Genomic DNA, 18036 nt, shown 5'->3' with positions numbered 1-18036 from the left:
GAGTACCTTCAAAGGTGCCTATGTGAGACAGAAAGAGACACAGCTGAAACTTAACATGCGGTCTGTGATGAGTCTCTCATGGCAATGGTGCAGCTAAAGCTTACACTTTATCTTTCAGAAAGATATTTCTTGGTCTTTGAAAAGATGAGCATTATTATGTATCAGTAAAAACAAAAACAGTGCATTATTTCACACGTTGAACTGTCTATTTTGACACCTCTCTCTCACTCCCCTACTCTCAGTTATTTCATGCCCTGCTAAATGTGACTGCAGTGTAGGATGTGCATTTGCGCTTTAAGAGTTGTTTCTCATTTGGATGGGAATGTTTATTTTTAGTAATCTAATCACCTAAAGCAGATACTTTAAGCTCTCATCTTTTATGAGGTTGTAAAACCTGTGGAATACCTTTGGCTAAACCCACCTTTGAAGTTTCACTGCTTCCCAGGGGGAAAACCTAGTTCATGTTTTTCCCCATCGCATTAATATTTGTTCATGTTTTTCCCCATCGCACTAATATTTAATCATTTTAAAGCATTTAAAGATCTTTTCAGGCATTTTGTTTGTGTTATGCTTTCTCACAATACTCATGTTGGCATAGCTGCATAGACAAGCACCACAGATTGTAAGGCCAGGGATGTCTAAGTACAAAAAACCAAGCTGAAGGATACTTTTGGAAATTTTACAGGTATGCAGTAGCAAATACTTCTTACTATTCTGTGAAACAGCATTTCCCATATTCTTCTATTTAGAAGACACAAAGCTATTTGTGCTCTGTGTCAGAATAAAAGTTAATTGATTGTCCTGGGTTTCGTGAAAATTAGGAAGGAGAATGAAATTGCCTGAGTGGCAAGAAGCGATTGGTAAAGACAAAGGAAAACCTGAACCGTTTCAATGCTTCAGGCTGTACGTTCTTCCAGACACGTTGGTGTGCCCTTACTTCTTACTCTTCACACTTTGCTTCATGAACATTTTATTTTATTATGTTTCTACAGAGCCTTCTAGCCATTTTCTTCTGTTCATTGAAAATAATTCAATTACAGTAAATTTCATGGGTTTCTTCCTTCTGCACCAGCAGGCAGGTTAGATGAGATGGTGTGTAACTATTTGCCTAATTTTTCAAAAATCATTAATTCCAAGAACAGAAAATGTTATGATTACCTAACATGGCTGGGTTTGGGGTTTTTTTGTTTGTTAATTGCTCTGGTAGTCTAATTTCTAGCTCCATCCAATAATTCAACATAAAGTGTGATTGAAATCCTGATTGCCTAGCTCCTAATACTTTACAACTTCTTTCTCTGACCAGCCTCAACAGTTTTTAAATGTTATGGTGACAATGGCAATACATACCAGATATAAACCATTTCTCATGCCCTTATGAACCATGGCTTAGCAATTATTAATGTTTTTCAAGATGTGCACTGATTAAAAAATTGATATATATGTTTTATACTCAGCTTTATGAGGAAATTGTTGATGATATTTCAGGAAACAGAAGATTACACAATGACAAATAAAGACAATGTACTAGAGGCATTCCCATGTAAAGTAAAAGCAGTTGGTAATTCAGTTTCCTGAAATAAATACTCTCCTGAAAGTCTCTGTGGCACTACAAAGTTCACTTAGTGTCAGTGTGAATGAGAGGAAAGTTTAAAATACCAGAACAAAGACAGCAATTTATCTTTTCACATTTTGATGAAAATTAAAACTTATTTTAGATACCACTTAAAATATATATATTAAAGCATGCTTGGAAGAGTATAGCTACAAAGATAAATGAAAAGAAAAGTTTATACAAATAGATTTATTTATCTTGATGTTCATAAGCACTATAATTTGTCATCTTTACTGCTGTATTTCTTCAGTATTGTGAGGTAATCCTCTGGGACTTTTCAGTAGAACCTGATGTATGAGCTCCCCTTATCAGATTATAGTAGTGACACTTATTTTGCCACATGAATACATTTTTTGAGTACTTCTCATAATAGAATTGAACACAATGATTGAATATGACTTTCAAAGGTTTCTGCACATATTGTACTGTAAGTTAAGATCAATTAAAGTATTTTTAATGATATATTTGTTGTGAACATCAGCCCATGTAAGCACTAAGTATAGATGTTTTTCCTGTAAGGTTAAAAAAAGTAGTGAAGTATGTAATTTTATTTAAAACCTGTAGGAGATAAAACAGGATAAGATTTATTGATAAGGATAAATTATATATCTATCTTCAAGATATTTTTTTTAATTCATACAACTAATTGTTTCTAATCAGTCACAATTTTTATTTCACAGGATACACTTTGTTAAAATGTTTAATTCATCAATCATATGTCACATAACTAATCAAATGTAATGGACCAACTTGATTTGAAACAGAAGGTATCCTTTGAAACAGGGGGTATTAGATGAAGAATGATCTTCTAATATAGGATGGAATGGACCTAGTGCCACTAGACCATAATTTGATACTGTTTGTTTCTTGGTTCTTCATAAAGATCTGTGGAGCTTCACCTTAAAAGTGAAGATCAACAAGTGACAATACATGATGAAGAGATTCTCAATATGCAACAAGTTCTGTCTTACAGTGAGTGTTTTCACCCTTGCCACTGGCAACATTTAGGGCATGTCTTTATGATTTACCCTACTACATTTTGGATAATATTTTAAGCAAGACTGCCTGGGTTGTTCTACATAGTGTTTTGGAATATGGATAATGCCCCTCTCCCAGAGGTGTGTGATCTGCAGACATCTTTGGCATGTTTGCTTTTTTTCTCAAGACTGATGTTAACATTAAGAGATGTGATTAAAGATTTTTCATAAAGAACATAGAAGAGCATAGAGGTACTACAGCAGATACTGGGAAACTCCAGTAACACAGCCCCCATCAAGCCATCCATGGGAAGCCTTGGCTCTATAGGCCATGGTGACACCCATGCAGAGAGATCAACCTTGCTGCTTCCTGGACTCAAGGAGATGGGGCTGCGGTAGTCTTGCATCTGTTGGGCCAATGGATTTGGTACCTCCTAACAAATATGATTGATTTGTGAGGAAAAAACACTCTTCTCTTTCTGCTTAATGCTTTCCAAGCCCCAGGTACATTTATACTAGCTAGCTGTATAACTGAATACTATCATCTGTGGTTCTTTGGAGCAGACTAGCAGGAATAGCTTTATGTGGCACTTAATTTAAGTGTTGGGTTAATTGTAAGAAGATGTTGTAGCAGGTCTGCTAAATAAGATTCTGACCTTCATTTCACCTATTCCAGATTCAACTCAGAATAAATAAATGTTCCTCTTTTCAGTAACTCTATTCTGAGCCCCAAACAGTTAACTTCAATTGATGCCTTTGTAATACAAGTTAAATCTAAAGAGCTTCTTCAGTTATTCCAGGAGTTAACCAGATGACTAAACAAGGATTATATGACTATGCTGTATTCTTACCTGGAATACAAGCTTGAATGAAATACCATTTCTTAAAAAGTGGAAAGGATGGGGGAAGGATGGCCTACCTGTGTCATTTCCTATTAGATACTGGAAACAAAGATAAGTAAGCACCCCGGAATTGTTTCTTCTGTTTAAGACTAATCAGACAAAGGACACATTCCCTCTCCTCCCCTGCCTTACTTAAGTGGCACTAAACCAGACAAATGCAGGCTCTGTGGCTCAGCAGGTGATAATTGAACCCTTACAGTTTAGAAGTGCTTATGTCCATTTGCCTGGGGTAGTGCTCCATTTCAGAATTAATTTTTTCCCAATTAAAAAAAAATAGCACTACGAGCTAGCCATATAATTTGAAATTACATGTGATGGATGCTGGATGGAATCTGATTAAATATGAAAAACATGAGTTCAGCTGAGGAGTAATAATAGTGAATTGACTGTAAAGCTGAAGTAAAACCCAAGAGGCGTCAAGTGAAAACCATGATGTGTACCTGCAAGTCTGACAAATCAAATATTTTGGACATGTGAGACAATGCCCTGAGTTATACCTGAGCGAAATAATAACAAACAAACAAATAAAAGGCATGCCTATGTTCCTCTATGCCTAGCACTTCTCTCTTCTCTGCTCACATCAACATAGTCTGAATGCTATCTACCTGCTGTTCCTGAAAGTCTTCCTCTCTGTTCCTTTATTACAATAATTAATATTTACTTCTTTTCACTCTTGAATTGTAAATATGAATTGCTACTCCTAATACTATCTCTGTAATGCCACTGAAGAAAGGAAAATTAATATCTATGAGAAGCTGGGTTCTTACAGATACTGTTGATCTATGAAAAGAGTATACAAGCACAACTTTATTATTGGTTTGCACAAAAGTTTTAGTGTGATTACAGTCAAGTTTTGCTTCTGGTGCATCCATATAATTTTTAATCCGATCAGATGTATTTATTTCTTTGATATTAAAAGTTACCCAATCTATTTCAAAGTAGACTGATGAAAAAAACCCCAAACCCTAGTTCTTATTGGGATTACAGTGTAAGTCCCTTGCAAAGTTATTTTGTTATCCCTGTGGACTGGATTTTTTTCCTTCATGCCTCACAGAGGAGAAGAAAGTAATGCAAACTTCTTTTTGTAGCTTTCTGAGAAGATCTGAGCCAACTTCTTTATTTTCTGTTTTCCATTTACAAGATGTTGTTCCTAATTTGTCAGATGTTTGGTAGAATACGTGAGCATGTGCTTGCATATACGAGGTTCTGAATCTAATGAAGTTCATTCAGTGCTTTAGAGAGCAGTTATTCACTCCTTGATTGGAGTTGAAAACCTGAAGCATCATTACATGATTTCTCAAATTGATGCACATAAATCTAGCTCTGCTGTGGTTATTCCATGCCACATGCATAATTTCTGTATGTGCCAATGAGTGTTTTGGACACCTTTATTGAAACAATGTAGGCTACCTCTAGGCTACTATGATACAAAACAGCCTTGTATCCCTTACCAGCAGAAATATTTCTTCTTCACTGTCTCTGTATTTATTTACACAGACTACCTTTCACTGTAATTGACACAACTCCATTTGTTTTTCTTTTTATTTTTCTTTTATCTTTTTCTTTTTGCTTTTCCTGAGTCTAAGATGCAGACTCTTGCCTCTGAAGAGCACCACAAAATCAACTATTAGCCTTATCAAGGAAGCCCCATAGAGCCTTCCCTACTAGCCACTAATAAATGCCAGAGCACAACTTCTGGTCTCACAATTGCCATTACAAATGCACAGAACTGGACAGATCACTTCTGTCACCATCTTTGTCATTTGAAAACTAACATTAAGAAAGACAGATTGATCACTTCTACTCATGCACTAACACTACACAACTAGATTGCATTTCTTAGCTTTAATTAAAGAAGAGTTTATGGAATGATCAAGCCAGTTAGAGAAGCCAAGTGAAGGCTTTGGGGTATGTTGTCAAAAGACTCCTTTATCAGCGTTCAAAGATGACTTTTACTTGAAACTATGCCATGAGTTTGTAAACTCAAAGTCCTTAAGCACAACAGGGTGGGCCAGGTGAGACAAAGCAAAGCATCAGATTGTTTGGAAAAGTGAGCATATTGCTTTTGGGCTACTGTAATAGCAATGTCCTGGAGACATTGTTCACCAGGATCCCAGAGTCACACTGCAGAAATATATGAGAAAAAAACAACCCAAAACAAACCCCAAACACGCTAAAATAAATCTTACTGATTCTTCTCTGGAAGATATTTAGTAAATATCATCCATCGAGATGACCAAAACCAGGGGAAAATGATAGGGTTTGTTTTCAGCAATAGCTTAGGAGATGCCATCTTCATTGCTTTTTTAGTAAGCATTTATAAGAGCATGTGTCAAACATAGTTCTTCAATTTGCAGCAGAAAGCCCAAATTTGGCAGAAAAATTGAATCAAAGAATCAACTAGGTTGGAAGAGATCTCCAAGATCATCCAGTCCAACCTAGCACCCAGCCCTAGCCAGTCAACCAGACCATGGCACTAAGTGCCTCAGCCAGGCTTTGCTTGAACACCTCCAGGGACAGTGATTCTGCCACCTCCCTGGGCAGCCCATTCCAATGGGAAATCACTCTCTCTGGTAAGAAATTCCTCCTAGCATCCAGCCTATGCCTCTTCTGGCACAACTTGAGACTGTGTCCCCTTGTTCTGTTGCTGGTTGCCTGGGAGAAGAGACCAACCCCCACCTGTCTACAGCCTCCCTTCAGGTAGTTGTAGACAGCAGTGAGGTCCCCCCGAGCCTCCTCTTCTGCAGGCTAAACACCCCCAGCTCCCTCAGCCTCTCCTCATAGGTCTGTGCCTCAGACCCCTCACCAGCCTCTGCTGTCTCTGAAGATAGTCCTCTCTCTCTCTCCCTATATATATATATGCATGTGATGATCTTAAGAAAGAACTACTTACTAACCTACTAACTCTTTTGTTAGCTGATCTTAGGTGGTCTTGAATCTTCTATCTTTGCCTGTTATTAGGAGTCAGTAGTAATATGTTCAGCAGGAGTCAATAGACTTGAACCCCAACTCAGCTGAGACATCTCTGGCCTCATTATCGTGTAACACTCATTTAGCTGTTAATGTGGGCAAATATGTTCATTATTTATTGTAGTTCTGACAAGACAGACTAAGGCTCACTTTTTCTCACAAATATTGAAGTCCTTTTAACTCAACCCTTGCTGTGACTTCTCCACTAGTTCGGTGTAGTGAGGTGTTTTGTCATAAGGGGTGTCATTTACAATCTTGTTTTCACACATTTTCCTAGCCATTTCTTTGCTCTCTAAAGAATGATAAAATCTCTGTGTGTTATTTTTTGGTTTTAATAGAATTAATTTTGTTGCCCATGTTTTCAGGAATTTATCATCTAATGGAATTTAGAAAGAATTTAGAGTCTAGAGGGAAACAGATATAATTTGTGAAAGCTCCAATTACACATGTGATTAGAAAGATTTTCTTTTCCACCATGTAAGTATATATTTGTATAATAAGAGAAAAACAAACAAGCAAACAAAAAAAAACCCCCAAACTACTTAAACTTGTGATTCAAGGAAAGGAAAGGAAAAAATATTGTGGGAGAGAGCTGAAGAACTACCTAAACTAATTACTGCGTTAAGGCTTTTAGAGTGATAGCAGAGTTATGTCTTGCAGTTTTAGCAAAGCTACATACATTTGGTGCTATATAGGAAGTTTAAAGTCATGTTTAGAGATGTAAACAGAAAAGGGCTAAGGAAAAGTCATGCTTGTATGGTAAAAATGGTGTACAAACTTAATATTTAATAATTTTTGTTTTCTTTCTTCTAAATAAAGATAGAAATTCTGCAAGGGGAAGGAATGGCATATTGTCACACCAAGATGAAAACAAAACTAAGGTTGTTGTGCCCAGCCTGGGTAGAAAAGAGAACTGCTGCTCCAGAACTATAAAGGACCTGGCAGGCTGTTCTGAAGATGAATGGGATCAGTTATAAGTCAAATTAAAGACTAAGTAAGCACAGTGGCTGTAGTCTGAAGGGAATTTGCTAACACATCAGTTTATCTAGTGATTATGCAGGGGTTTAAACATTTTTGGAAAGAATTGCTATTGTGAAAGTTAATAGAAGATCAGAGACATTTCAGCTGTGATTAACTGAAATTCAAATTAGTCCACTATAGTTTTGCCTGAATTTTATGTTAAAAATGTAGTATCTTTTCATAAAGATAAAAAAGACATTTGATATATAAGTATATGCTGGCATAGTGATTCTTGTGAAATGACACCTAAAATGGGGAAGATTGTCCTTATTAACAGTGAAAAGTATTTGGATTGAGTATCTAGTCATCTTGGGATAAGTCACCTAGAAGCTGGGCTTTTATTTTTGCTGAGAAATCATCTCAGCTAAGCTTTTATTGACCAGGCTTGTTAGCTTGGACATAGCACCAGAGTAAAATTGCTCTGTGCTTCATGAAACAGAAATATCTCACCTTGAGCTGCTAAAGAACAACTGGAGCATTTTTTCAGTCACTTTTTCAAGCATCTCTACTTTGCTGTAGTCAGAGTGAAAACAAAAATAGCACTATTTTTATTTCTTCTATATCAAGGCAATTTATATGAGAAAGCGAGTTTCTCTGAATGAAACTGATAAAACTCAGAGACAATAACATTAAGATAGCTTAATTTTGAAGTGAAGTTGGTTTAATCAGTCTGCCTTTCAGATGTAGGCCTTTATTCCTGATTGCAATGATGTAAATGAAGAGCAGAGAATGTGGTATCAGAATAAAATCAAATTCGTTCTATTCTCCATTGCTATTAACATAAACACAACGACATCATTCTGAAACAAGACATTAAAATATACAACACAGCAGAGAATTGAGTCTGCTGATTTTCCTTACTTTCCAGTGGATCATATTTAGGAGGGAATTTGCTTTAAGCAATATTTCAAAAAGAGTATCAAAAAGAATATCTTTAGATACAAACATACCACGCTGCAAATGATTTGGGTAGCCATCAAAGCTTTCTAATTCAGGTAAAACCAACTATTTCAATACTGTTTTTCAGCAGAGTCTTATTCTTTCCTTTCATCATTAACAGCAATGCTTCTCTGGAGGGAGGTATACAATGAGATTGAAGTGTTTGGAATGCCATTATTTATAGAAATCAGTTTAAGACAATAAGTTTGAGAACTGATTTTTATTTTGTGCTCATGTGTTGAGGAATGGCTAAGAGAGAATGGGCACGGAGGATATATGAAATTGGTGGGTCAGCAGAATGAAGAGATTGCAACATGCTGATGTGACAAAGTGACCAAGGACACTGTCCTTGGGCAAAGTGGTAAACAAGGGGAAAAAGGATGTGTTTCCTGTTGTGAAGAAGGAACACAATACTTGTTTTGAAGGAAAGGAACACACAAGTGCATCCCGTAGAGCTATAGATAAGCAATTGCTGACAGTGGAATACATTAGCTGCTTGCTATAAAAGAACGCTACTGCTCCAATAAAGTTGTCACCTGCTTATAATCCATATTGGATTGGCTGCGGTGTCCATTTCTTTCCTTCTCCCAACAGTGGCGCCCGAACAGGGACTCCTCATTCGAAGGGGTTAACCGAGAACTGGGAGAAGACAGGACCGGTGAGCGGGCACCGGAGCGGCGACGCCGTGGCCGAGAGGGCGGTCGGGGACCCAGCGGGGCCCGGGGGTGAGAAACAGCTCACTCCGTCGCAGAGCGGGAGGCGTGATTAAGGCTGGCCAGCATGGATAAAGAGGTAGCGCTTTCTTTGCTCAGAAGCTTTTTAGAAAAGCGAAAAGTGGACTATAACCTAAGGTTATTGCCCGGCTTGTGTGCCTATGGTTGCACGAAGGGCTATTTTAAAACCGGGGACGCTTACTTTGACGAAACCGAGTGGCGAGCATTCGGGAGTGATCTATGGGATGACGTTATCAGTGATAAGAGGGAGGCTAAGAAGCTCCAAGTGCCCTGGCGAGAGACGATAAATGCAATTAAGAGATACAAGGCAGAGAAGGACCTTGCCGCTGCCGTAACGCTGAAACTTGATAAGCCTCAGTGCCCGGAGGGCCGGCCAGGGGGAGTTCTTCAGCTGCTTGCTCCTGGCCCCCCCTCCGTGGGGCTACCGGTAACGGTTGCCCGAACTGCGGCTGAAGCCGGAGCTCTGTCTTCAGCCGCCACCTCACCACCGCCGTATTCATCAGAATCGCCGGCACAGAGTGAGGAGCCATCCACCTTCCCCACTGCCCCGCCCCGCAATAATCCCTTCCTCACTGAAGCGACCACTCAGACCTCGCTGCAGGGGTCGGTCAGCGGCTCCACTGCCCCGTCCGGCTGCGGCGATCCGGACAGCACCGCGACTGATGGGAGCAGTAGTGATACCAGTGAGAACGAGGGGGTAATGGAAGAAGTGTTTAAAAAACTGTTTAAAAAGCGGCGGCGTAAAGACAGGGCGTGGGCAGTGCGTGCAGGAGAGGAGGAAGCTCGGGAAGAGGAAAGGACAGGAGAGGAGAAAGACTCAGGGACTTCCGTGCACAATCAGCTGCCCCCACCGAAATGCCAGCCGTGGCATCTGATAGCGAGACAAGCTGCAGCCGCGGGCGATATGGAGGCTGCTAATGAGCTGCTCAAGGCGTGGCCAGTAGTGTATCAGCCACAGGCGCGGGGCCAGTTACGGGGGGAGCATGAAGCCTTTGACTGGAAGCTGCTAACGCAGCTCCGGGAGACGGTTAGGCAGTCGGGGCTGCACGGTGAGCCCGCTCGACAAATGTTGCAGTATGTGTTCTCAGCAAGTGGGACATTAGTGCAGGAGGACATAAAGCAAGTAGTGCGAATGATTCTAACCCCGTCCCAGCAGATGCAGTTCACCACTCAGTGGGAGAGGTACTGTCAGATGGCAGCCACGATCCCTCGGGCACAAGGGGACCCCCTGGCAGGAATGACGGCAGAACAATTACTGGGCAAGGGCCGCTATGTAGGGGTACAGGCTCAGCTAGTCCTACCCCCAGCTGTGCTGCAGGAAGCTATGAGACTGGCACAAGTAGCATTGAAGGATGTGAAGGTAGGGACCCATTCTCCCTCTTACCTATCCGTCAAACAGAAGCCAGGTGAGCCCTATAGCAGTTTCCTGGACAGGCTGCATGAAGCCCTTGCACTATCGGGTCACCCTGAACATGTAACAGACACCCTTGGTAGGAAGTTAGCATTTGAGAACGCCCTGCCACGGGTTCGGGAGGTCCTGGTTACTCTGCCGCAAGATGCCTCGGTACAGGACATGTTAGAGCGCGTCCAGCGGCTGGAGAGCGTGGGGGGTCAGTCCGGTCCGGGAGCATACCAAGTGCAGGCTCAGGACCCAGCTACAGTGGGGGCAGGGAACGCCCTGGAGCGGGTGGTAGAGACGCAGGTTGAGAAAGTCCTGGCCGCGCTCGCACCCCTGGTGCAAGCGCCGAGGAGGTTGCCACGGCGACAAGAGCGCTGCTTTCGGTGCGGACAGCCGGGACATTACAAGGACCGCTGCCGAGCTCAGAGCGTCTTCTGTGACCACTGCCGAACTTCAAACCACGCTACGCTAGCATGCCGATCGCCGGGAAACGGGAAGCGGAGCGCGAACGGCCCCCGCGCACCGACACAAGTAGCGGCTCCGGTGACCTACAGCCAGCAACCAGGGGAAGCATCGGCTTGGACCTGGCAACGGCAGTAGACTGTACCCTAGTCGACACACGCCCGACCAGGATTGCCACCACGATAAACGGACCCCTGGTCATTAACGGATGTCAAGTCGGCGCATTGTTATTGGGACGATCTAGTTCTGCAATTAAAGGACTGAGCATTGTTCCTGGCGTCATCGATGCAGACTACACCGGCACTATTGAAATCATGCTGTACACCTTGTTCCCACTTATCCACATACCAGCTGGAAGCCGCATCGCTCAGTTAGTACCGTACCCTCATCTTACCGGTCACCTCCAGCCCCTGACACAGACAGAACGGGCGGCTCAAGGATTTGGCTCTACAGGAACAGCTGCTATGCTGACAATGAACATGAGGCACCGACCAGAAGTCACAGTAACCCTTTCTAATGGAAGGGATGGACTGCAGCTTACCATGCTGATGGACACTGGTGCAGACATCACCATAGTGGCAAGCAGAAACTGGCCCAAGCACTGGCCTTCCACTGCAGGTGTAAAAGGGGTTGAAGGTGTTGGGGGCACAGCCAGTGTGCAACAATCGGTTGAACAGCTCACCTTGACGCTAGATAGCCGAAGTGCCCGCTTGCATATCACCATCATGCACCTGCCACATGGTGTCAATGGCCTCTTGGGCCGAGATGCTCTTTCTCAACTAGGGGTTCGACTAACTAATGAGACCCCTTTTTAGCAGTGGCCACTGTCGAGCGGTCTTTCCCCATACCTTTGACCTGGCTAACCAACGACCCGGTATGGGTGGAACAGTGGCCTCTTAAGAAGGAGAGACTGCAACAAGCCCATCTATTGGTACAAGAACAACTTGCTGCTGGCCACCTGCGGCCATCAACAAGCCCCTGGAACACACCCATCTTCACCATACCAAAAAAGTCTGGAAAATACAGGCTCCTACACGATCTCCGAGCCATCAATGCTCAAATGCAAGCAATGGGGGCACTGCAACCTGGACTGCCAACACCAAGCATGTTGCCAGAGGATTGGCATCTCTTAGTAATTGACCTCAAGGACTGCTTTTTTACCATCGCGTTGCACCCTGACGACATTCAAAGATTCGCCTTTACCCTGCCAGCAATCAATCGCCAAAGCCCAAATGAACGTTATGAATGGACAGTATTGCCACAGGGGATGAAAAATAGTCCCACCTTATGCCAGCTATTTGTGGATCAAGCCTTGCGGCCCCTTCGGCAACAGTGGCCTTCTACATTGATCTATCACTATATGGATGATATTCTCTTCTGTAGAAAGGAACCCTTTGCTGACGCAGATGTGACCACCATTTCCACGATCCTAGCAACTTCTGGCCTTCAAATTGCCCCAGAGAAAGTTCAGAAACAGCCACCATACAAGTACCTTGGGTGGCAAATCACGGACTCGCAGATTCGACCACAGAAGCTTACCTTACATCTTGAAATTTCCACCCTGACTGATATGCAGAAACTCATGGGGGATCTGCAGTGGTTGCGTCCTGTCATTGGGTTCTCCAATGCTGATCTCGAACAGCTGCGACCACTATTAAAAGGAACAGACCCTGCCACTCCAGTAACACTGTCTCCCCAACAAAGCAACCTCCTGCAGAAATTAGCAGCTCTCGTCGCAGACCGATGGGTGAGTCGCTACAATCCAGATCTGCCAGTGGACATTACTATCCTGCCCGCCGAGCACACGTTGCTTGGTGCTGTCACCCAAGCAAAAAACAAAAAGGGGGAGACTACTAGAATCCTGGAATGGCTACACGTACCGCTGCAACCCAAGACTACCCTGCAACGAAAAATCGATCTACTTGCAGAATTAATACAAAGAGGACGAAGACGAACTCTGCAAATAAGTGGCACAGAACCAGCAATCATTCACCTTCCCATTCGGAGAGCAGACCTGGAGCATATGATCACTGAAACCCCAGCCCTGCAACTGGCTCTATTGTCCTCGGGAGCGACTTTGCAGACTGCAGCACTCTCTTCACCCACACTGAAATGGATGGCACAGGGTGAGTGGATCCGTCGCCCACGACGATCCGAGAGACCACTCGAGGGTGCAATAACTGTCTACACAGATGCGGGGAAGAAGACAAAACGAGCTGCAGCAACCTGGAATGAGGATGGAACGTGGCATCATCAGATTTTGCCAGGAGAGCCACAAGATTCCCTGCAAACTCTTGAGTTACTTGCTGTTGTATGGGCAGCGAAGAAGTGGATGCACCATGCGCTGAACATTGTTACTGATTCCCTTTATGTTGCAGGCATCGTACAACGAATCGAGGATGCCTACATTAGGGACGTTGCCAATCTACGATTGGGGGAACTGCTCAGACAGCTACGCAGTGCTCTCCAGCAGCGGTCTGCTGCATACTGTGTCATACACATCAGAAGTCACAAGTGGCAGGATGGTCTGGGGGAGGGAAACGATAGGGCAGACAAACTAGTGTCAGTAGCTGCACCTGTCGATACATTTCAGGCAGCGCGACAGTCACATGACATGTTTCATCAAAACTCTAAGGGGTTACAGAAGCAGTTTAACTTATCAGTAGGAGAAGCTCGAGGAATAGTACAAACATGTCCCATTTGTAGTCACCACGGTCCGGGTTTAGGCACGGGAGTCAATCCAAAGGGATTGGCAGCCCTGCAATTGTGGCAAATGGATGTCACACATGTAGCCGAGTTTGGAAGACTCAAGTATGTTCATGTTTGCATCGATACCTATAGCCACATGATATGGGCAACTGCCCAAGCAGGAGAAAAGGCATTGCATGTTGTTAGGCATCTAACTATTTGCTTTGCAGTGCTAGGAGTGCCACAACAAATCAAAACCGACAATGGCCCTGCATACGCTGGGGAGAGGGTTCGGAGGTTTATGCAGCAGTGGGGTGTGAAGCACATTCGTGGGTTGCCTAACTCCCCAACAGGGCAGGCTGTGGTAGAGCGTGCAAACCAAACGCTGAAAAATTATCTAGAGAAACAAAGACATATAGCCGACATAGGGGAACGGCTAGCCCGCGTGCTCTTTACACTTAACCACCTATGTATCTTTGGGGACAGTCAGGAAACCCCGATGCAACTCCATCAGGCTGGGGTGGGTAAAGAAAAACAGCCTACCATGAGCGTCACCTACCGGGATCCCAAAACAGGGATTTGGATGGGTCCTGCCAAGGTCATTTACTATGGCAGGGGTTATATGTGTGTGCTTACACCAACAGGCCCATTGTGGGTACCTGCGAAATGGACCAGGGTGGCTTTGGATCCCGATCCTGCTGATGCAAACCTCCCCCAGCGTGACACACCTAACGAAGATCAACCAAAGGACCAATATGTGGGTCACGTGGGCCAATCAGACGGGTAACCTGGACTTCTGCCTCAGCATGCAGACGGCGACTGGACCATTTAAAACTTGTTTAGTAGGATCCCCTGGGTTTGACCCCAGAGATTTTAGCAACTATACCACTGGCAGCTGTATCAACTCCAAAACCCCTGCTGAGTGTGCAACCACCCTCTTGCAGGGGCTGAATGTCTTAATGCCTTGGGACCCTCAAGAGCTGCAACTATTGGGCTCCCAAAGGATAGGACATCAAAAAGAGGGGTGGAGCAAGACTTGCTTTGTATTTGGGGACAAGTTTAGGGGTATGAACGTTATGATACATGTAGCCCAAATGCTGGGTGTACTGTCTAAAAGCCCTGAGAAAAATTTCCAATGGACAGACGCGTCACCTGGGCCACCTTATGATGACTTCTTATCTCTTGGTGGGTACTGTGGCACTAGTATTTGTAATGCACACAGTGGATTTCATGCCTATAATTGTAGTACAGGAGCTTATGGGGCCACCAGTGTTCTCTTCAGTAATACTGAGGACATTAGGAAAAGTAACATACCCCTGCTATGGAACAACAAGACAGCCAAGGCCTTACCGCCCAACGTGTTTCTAATATGTGGCGACAGAGCATGGCAGGGGATACCGAGGAATGCCTATGGTGGGCCCTGCTATTTAGGGAGGCTTAGTCTCTTTGCCCCTCACCATCGGGATTGGCTGAACATAACCAAACTGTCGGGCCTGGTAAGGCGGGAGAAACGTTCAATATCCGCGCTAGGTCCAGACTGTAAGGATGATGTAGAGCTTTGGTCTTTCACCGCTAGGGTGTTTGCCTCCCTTTTCGCACCTGGGGTTGCTGCTGCCCGGGCATTGCGACAAATAGATAAGTTGGCATGTTGGTCAGTCAAACAAGCCAATGTAACGACCGACATTTTACAGCAGCTGCTAGTAGATCAGAGTAGCCTTAGACACGCTTTGCTTCAGAACCGCGCCGCTATAGACTTCCTATTGCTTGCCCAGGGCCATGGGTGTGAAGATTTTGAAGGTATGTGTTGCTTTAATCTGTCAGATCATAGTGAGTCAATTCACAAAAAACTGACATGGTTGAAGGAACATACGCAGAAGGTAAAGCAGGAGACGAGCCCCTTTGACGAATGGCTCCAGTCTCTTGCTGGTGGACTCTCACCATGGCTCCTGAGCCTTATTAAGGAAGTGCTTCGCTTGCTAGGAATAGTTCTTCTTGTACTCTTGATTATTAGGATAGCCTACTCATGCATCTTGCGTGGTGTGGAGAAAGCAACCCGGGCACCCATTCTGCTGGCCCAAAGACAAAACGGGGGAATTGTTGAGGAATGGCTAAGAGAGAATGGGCACGGAGGATATATGAAATTGGTGGGTCAGCAGAATGAAGAGATTGCAACATGCTGATGTGACAAAGTGACCAAGGACACTGTCCTTGGGCAAAGTGGTAAACAAGGGGAAAAAGGATGTGTTTCCTGTTGTGAAGAAGGAACACAATACTTGTTTTGAAGGAAAGGAACACACAAGTGCATCCCGTAGAGCTATAGATAAGCAATTGCTGACAGTGGAATACATTAGCTGCTTGCTATAAAAGAACGCTACTGCTCCAATAAAGTTGTCACCTGCTTATAATCCATATTGGATTGGCTGCGGTGTCCATTTCTTTCCTTCTCCCAACACTCATGAGTTATTTTAAGCTTTCAGATTACTTTTGTATCTCTTGTTTCTCAGGCAGTGTAGTGCAAAAAGCTCTTAAAAATAAACTAAGTGAAAATAGAAAAATAAGTTTACATTTCCTCTTTGTTTCTTAGCTCAGACACTGGCAGAACTGTGGACAAAATGACATAAACTGGGATCAATGCATTATGGTATTCTAAGATGACCATCTTAATAATCTGATGTGGAATTCAACCAAAGAAGGCACATCTTAAATAAAATAATACAGGTTTGTCTTAACTCCAAGAATACAGTATTTATTTTAATGCTAGGCACAACCTACAAGTGGTGTACTATGCACTGCAGAAGACACTAGACTCAGTGTCTGAGATTGCTGTCTGTATCATCTTCTTTATTAGTCCAAAATTTGGAAGTTAACCAGCCTGTCTCAGATCTCAGCTAGCCAAGCAAAGCTTAATAAGAATCAGTACATATGATGTTGAACTACAAATTGGGGGGCATAGAAAAATCACTAAATATTCTTTCCTCCTACCAGTGACCAAGTTACTGTGGATCTTCAGCACTCATAATGGCAGAAAATTATGTCACTAGGTTAAATACAGTATTTTGCTGTAACTACAAGAAACAATCATATGAGAGACAAGTATTGATTTTCTGGGGAAAATAGTACCTTTCAGCTATCCTACATTGCCCCCATGCAGGGGAAATTACTGAGTGTAGAAGCCGTGCCTTGTGCTCTGAAGTAGTCTGCACATGAATTAATGCATTGCTGGGACTTTGCCTTGCAGCACAGGGTTTTACATACAGTAGCTCTGAACTCAGTACCGCACAGCTAACAGTAGACTCTGAGGGGACATTGAAGTTAATTTTGTTGTGACTTTCTGTCAAAAATTAAATGTGGATCACATGACAGAACAGTATGTTTTCACAGCCATGTTGTTCAGGAAACCTTTTTGTCTACAGTAAATGTCAAATATATGAATGTTTTGCAGGTAGAAATGAAAAAGGTCACAATTTCCTCACATGTTGCTGTCGTGCATTACAAGGAAGAAAGTCTGCTTAGTGTGGTCATATCACCTACCCCTCAAAAAACCAAGATTAATTCCTCAGCCTGAGCTCCTTGCTTACAAAATTGAACACCATGGTTTAAAACCCGCCTTCCCCTTATAATATTTTTTGTCTTGTTATCTTCACACTGATTTGAAGTAAGTAAAGTCAGTTAACCGGGTTAGTAAAGGCAACAAGAGGTGAAGGGCTTGATGGTGTTTTTGGCACCACACACTACAGTGTCCAAAAGCCACAGCAGAAGACTTGAGTATGCCAGAAACAAGCAGAGCTTTGCTACCAGCAGTTGCAGTTTTAGTGTGGTTGAGTGTCGATTTCTGTTGCTTTGCAAGTCCCATGCATATCTCCAGTATCAAAATTAGAAATATTCTATCAAATGTATGCAACATTCACTTGGCACACACAACACCACGAGTAGGTGGTCTTTCAATCAGAGTGGTTTTGCCAAGTAGCTTTATGTTCATAGCTCCACTGTCTCCAATTACCCTTTCTTCCAGTATTTACATCTGGTGCTACAACATTTTCCCTTTAGCTTTAAAATGCTTTCTAGTAGTTTTAATATGGTGACAGTGGTGAAGCTAGCATGTTCTGGGTTTTCTAGGACATTTTTTCTTCTTCTTTTGTTTTTCTTTCTTAACATTTTTAACCATCCTATCCCTAACTCTTTTCTTTTTCTCGTTACCTAACAGAAAATACAACACTGTTGCATCACATTGTTGTCTTTATTGTCTAAGAGTAATGAGCAGGAATATGAAGTAGTCATAGGTACTTAGACACCAGACAAGTGGAAAACATCTGTGGTGACTTCAGTTGTGTTC

General features: G+C 43.0%; 1 protein-coding gene across 1 annotated transcript; it reads left to right on the top strand.

Moving 5' to 3' along the window:
• Window positions 1–14740: 14740 nt before the first annotated feature.
• On the top strand, window positions 14741–16067 carry LOC135178471 (uncharacterized). Its single transcript, XM_064149395.1, has one exon. It carries the CDS (start codon window positions 14771–14773, stop codon window positions 15881–15883), a length of 1113 nt encoding a protein of 370 aa, XP_064005465.1. The 5' UTR covers window positions 14741–14770; the 3' UTR covers window positions 15884–16067.
• The last annotated feature ends 1969 nt before the right edge of the window (window positions 16068–18036 follow it).

Source organism: Pogoniulus pusillus, chromosome 9 (assembly GCF_015220805.1).
Source record: "Pogoniulus pusillus isolate bPogPus1 chromosome 9, bPogPus1.pri, whole genome shotgun sequence".
Classification (NCBI taxonomy): Eukaryota; Metazoa; Chordata; class Aves; order Piciformes; family Lybiidae; genus Pogoniulus; species Pogoniulus pusillus.
This window is presented reverse-complemented; position numbering and strand designations above follow the sequence as displayed.

Bases quoted from the DNA above. Each gene is read 5' to 3' on its own strand.
- LOC135178471 (XM_064149395.1), top strand. From the start codon at position 14,771: ATGAACGTTATGATACATGTAGCCCAAATGCTGGGTGTACTGTCTAAA.